Consider the following 4484-nt stretch of genomic DNA (forward strand, 5'->3'; position numbering starts at 1 on the left):
TTACAATTACACAGTACATTTCCTAATAAAACGTAAAAGTGTCAAAGAGGCCTAATTAATGTGAGTAATGCCAACTAAACTACGATTATGCAACTTTTGGAGCTAGGGCTTCTAACAACACTCATAAATCTTTACAAGTTTTAATCTAGGTTACTCATGCTGGCTTCTGTTCAATATTTAACCTTGCTCCGTTGCCTGGCTCATTTCCACATTCTTAACAATGGCATGGCATTGCACAATCCTGCAGAGCACGGGAAAATCCCAGACACGTCCTACACTAGTTAAAAGGAGTGAGGCGTGAAGACTCAGTCACACTTTCACTGGATTCCTCCAGGCATTTTACACAGGCTCTAAAAGCACTACCCGAATAAGCACTCCAACTATAAACCATGGCAAGCGGTAAAGTATGTTTCCTGGCAACTCTGTGCTCCCTGGTCATCCTGTCAACCTTTATCGGCAGCACACAGTCAGGTGAGTTCTACAGATCAAGCTACAGATAATACATGTGAAGTTTTTTTTGTGTCATCTCTGGCAAGTGTAGATGCATTTATAAAAGGATAAGGAAACAAGTCCTGTAATTGATTTAGCTTGTGTTACATGAAGTACCTGCAAATCCTAAAGCTCAGAAAACAGGCAGATTTACCATTGTATGTTTCAGGGTAAAATCAAGGTTAAAAAGCTAATTATTTAACTTCAAAAATGTTTATAATGTATTTTTGTTCACTATGTGTTTGCAGCGAGCTGCTGCCTGAGGTACACCAGTCGTCGATTGCCATGCCAACGGCTGCTCGACTACACCGTCCAGACGATTAAAACTTCCTGTGACATCAACGCTATTATGTGAGTAAATGATTAAATCTCTTTTCAGACTACAATTCTGCACTTCAGTAGTAACAGCAGAACAGGGAGCAAGTCAGTGACAACAGTCTCACATGGATATTACAAAAATAATGTTATGGACAAAAGGTGCAATTGCACTTAAATAAACAATAAATATTATTATTAATTAATCTGCAGACATGTTTCTAAATTGAATTATCCATGACATTATACTACATACCAAGGTGATGTGTCAAATAACGTAACATACTTAATTGCTTTCTTGAGTAGTTAATGGTTGGCTTGTTTGCTTTATGACCAAAAAGTATTTTTTATTTCATCTGATAATCAGTTAATTGACAAATCATTGTGGCCCTACTTAGAAATAGTGACAGTGGACCTAAGATAAACAAGTTTGGGTGTCTGACATTTTTTATAAAAGGAGATGTTAGGAAGATATAAACAAGCAAACACTCTGGAGAGTGGCATTTTAAATGGTATATCTTATATCTTGAATATCTTGTGTATTCCTTTTTTTCATTAAACATATCCTTCTGTCAGAAGAGCAATGTATCTTACATTCAAACTGCAGTTCACATGGTCATTGATTTAGCTTTCTTTATTAATTATTTTGACCACTAAACAACCTAACAGTATGTGTTAAGATTTTTGACCTTGTTCAAAATGTGCTTTATTGAAGACATAAGAGAGTAAAACAGTTTAAGCTAATACATCCTGGTTATTTAAGGTCACACATTAGAGGGCAGGCCCCAGACGTGACTTAACAAAGCATTAGCGGGTTAGCTTGTGAATCCCAAGTGCACCGACTTCTCGCTTGTCTTTCCAGTCCAGTTAGATGACTCACAATCAATCATTATGTGCTGCAGGATTCACCCCAATATGTAACTGTTGCAATATGTAGAGTATAGAGACACTAACAGGTTAATACACAACCTGGAAAGGACCTGTTTTTCTGGTGAACTGCATTCATGCGTCTCGTGTTTGATGAAGTCTTCACTTTTTTTCACAGATTCCACCTCCCAGGAAGGTTCGTGTGTGCTGACCCTTCAAGCATCCGTACTCAGAGAGAGATGAAATGTGTGGAGTGAGTATACTCATTTGTCTCTAACTTCAATAAGTTCTCTTACCGAATATTGAACTAAAATAATATTGTGTTTTCATTCTTCTCTGCAGTGAAAGGAGGAAGAAGAACCGTAAGATAATAGCAAACCGAACCTGAGGCCACGACACATGAGCTGTATACGGAAGTTACTGTATGAAGGATATAACTAATATTTAAAAGCCTTCGTACACCGAAGTACCCTGATAGGGATTATCATGTCATTTTGTTAAATTATTATATTACATCTTATTATATAAGATTGTGTGTTTTATAAACAGGTAGTAAATTGTACACTGAAGGTGCAGAGCATCATTGGAGAAGTATATTTTTGTAAAGACATTTTAGTAAAGAGGAATTGAGAGTAAAAGTTTGAATTGTAATTTATATTGTTAAAGGATTAATAAAAACAGAGATGTTTAATAATGCATTTGTCTGAGTTTCATAACATTCAGCATATCCACATGTTACATACCACCCTTTTTAATAAAAACAATTATTATATCTGCTGCACATTCTAAATGTTATCCTAGTTTACAGTGTTAAATGCGTAAACCAAAGGTCAGAATTTCAAATAGGGTGCAAAGAATCAAGAGGAGCACAATACAGTAGACATAATATAACAGTAGATAAATCACAACGACAAGAGAATAGAGTTGAAAAATCAGTTTTCTGATAATTAATAAAGTAAATAGGCATAAACGATAAAAACCCATTTGAAATATAAGATTTTAATTTTTTTTTAATAGAATAGCTTTAAAATCATCTTATTCCACACTGTTTGATTGTATCATATTTGTTCTACACATTGTTCTAGCTTTTCATTGATATTTAATTCAACAATATCCTAGTGTTTCGCACAATTAAAGGTCACTTATTATGCAAAATCCACTTTTTCATGTATTTTATACACAAACATGTGTCCCCTCTGTGTAAAGAGATTCTGAAAAATTCTGTCTGAAAATGAGTAGATCAGTTTTTGGCCACTTTATGATGTCATGATTGTTTGGCTTGTGTAATCATTAGCCAATAACCAACCAAGGTAACACCCGCCCACCTTATCACCTGGATCTCATCTAATCGAATCGTATCTTCATCTAAAGTAAAAGACAGAGAATCAGCACTTTTGAAACAGGGCTGAAACAGAGGGGTTTATGGGATGCATGATGTGTTTGGTATTTCGAGCAAAACACTTCAGAGACATGTTTTGAATATATCTGAGACATATAATATATTGATGAAAAACAGTATATTAGGGGACCTTTAACATTTCCCATAATTTGAAGTCTACAGTTTTTGTATCTCTTGAAACTTTGGGAGGAGTAAAGTGCTGTAGGTTTGAATAAAGCTTGACTGTAAAACATGCATTTTTAAGCGTTATGGGATGAACAAAAACATAGAAAAGTAGAGAGCTCATTTCGTGCTAACTGCTTTTAAGATAAAATCAAAGAAGTTAAAATAAAGGTTTAAATTCAATATATACATTTTTACAAGAGACAGTTTTCCAAGTGTTGCGGAAAACTGTCAAAGAGTGAAATCAAACTGTGGCATCCTAAAAGATTATCATAATCATGACTATCTGTTCACTGCCCCATTCTAGAAGTGAAAGGTAGGGCTCACCTGCTTATGGAAAAAACTAATTTCACTCATACCTAGTCATAACTCGGTCTTCCAGTTTGTGTGTATGGAAACTATTGAAATTAATTTCCATTTCAGTTAAACCTGTAAGAGCAGCTGATCTACAGTAGTTGGTAGGTAATGTAATCCCAGAAACCTCCTTCAGGTATACTTTGTTACATTTTTGAACAAACCAACAAATTCCAATACGACTCCAAATCTCACATAAAGAGGATTGTATTTCCTTTCCATCATGGTCTGTCCCCCACAGTGAGGAGTAATCTGTCCTCGTTGATATCTTCTCTGTTCTTCAGAGCCTTGCAGAGCTTCACCCAGAACAGCTCGGGATGCTCCTCAGCTTGAGGCCAGCTCAAGTAGGTCTGCCTCTTCAGCAGCTTCCTTATGCGGTGGTAAGCAGACAGCTGAGAGGTGGGAATATCCTCCAGAAACTCCAGAACCAGCACGTCCTTCTGCTCATCAAACAGGCGGAAACTACACAGAGGAAACAGACGGATGGATTTTTTCATTACTAATTTATTGTAATAATCTTTTAATAAAAATGTTATGTCAGTAACATATCAGACATTTGTAAAATTTCATTTCAGAAAAAGATGAATCAAAAGCAATTATTTTTTATTGTTTCAAAGTTTCAGACTTGGTTTAGGTTTAAGATTATGACAGTGTTCATGGAAAACATGGTGTTTGAAATTTAAAAAAAGCAGAACAAAAGACTCTCGCACACTTCATACTGTAACTTGCAGTCAGAGATTATTATCAATGTTCCGGTACACAAACCTTGATTGGGTTATTTGGATATTTAAATAACCTGATAAAGGATGTGGTATGGAAACGTTTCAAATTATATTTTATTGCAAATGATGAAGCAAGTTTGAGGGAGTATTTAGCTCTGCATTTTTGACCAATATTA

General features: G+C 35.4%; 1 protein-coding gene across 1 annotated transcript; it reads left to right on the forward strand.

The window, feature by feature from the left end:
• Positions 1–329: 329 nt before the first annotated feature.
• LOC117496058 (C-C motif chemokine 20-like) lies at positions 330–2671 on the forward strand. Its single transcript, XM_034147741.1, has 4 exons — positions 330–471; positions 738–840; positions 1850–1924; positions 2014–2671. Exons 1-4 carry the CDS (start codon positions 390–392, stop codon positions 2057–2059), a joined length of 306 nt encoding a protein of 101 aa, XP_034003632.1. The 5' UTR covers positions 330–389; the 3' UTR covers positions 2060–2671.
• Positions 2672–4484: the final 1813 nt, after the last annotated feature.

The sequence above is a fragment of the Trematomus bernacchii genome, unplaced genomic scaffold, assembly GCF_902827165.1.
Source record: "Trematomus bernacchii unplaced genomic scaffold, fTreBer1.1, whole genome shotgun sequence".
Lineage (NCBI taxonomy): Eukaryota > Metazoa > Chordata > Actinopteri > Perciformes > Nototheniidae > Trematomus > Trematomus bernacchii.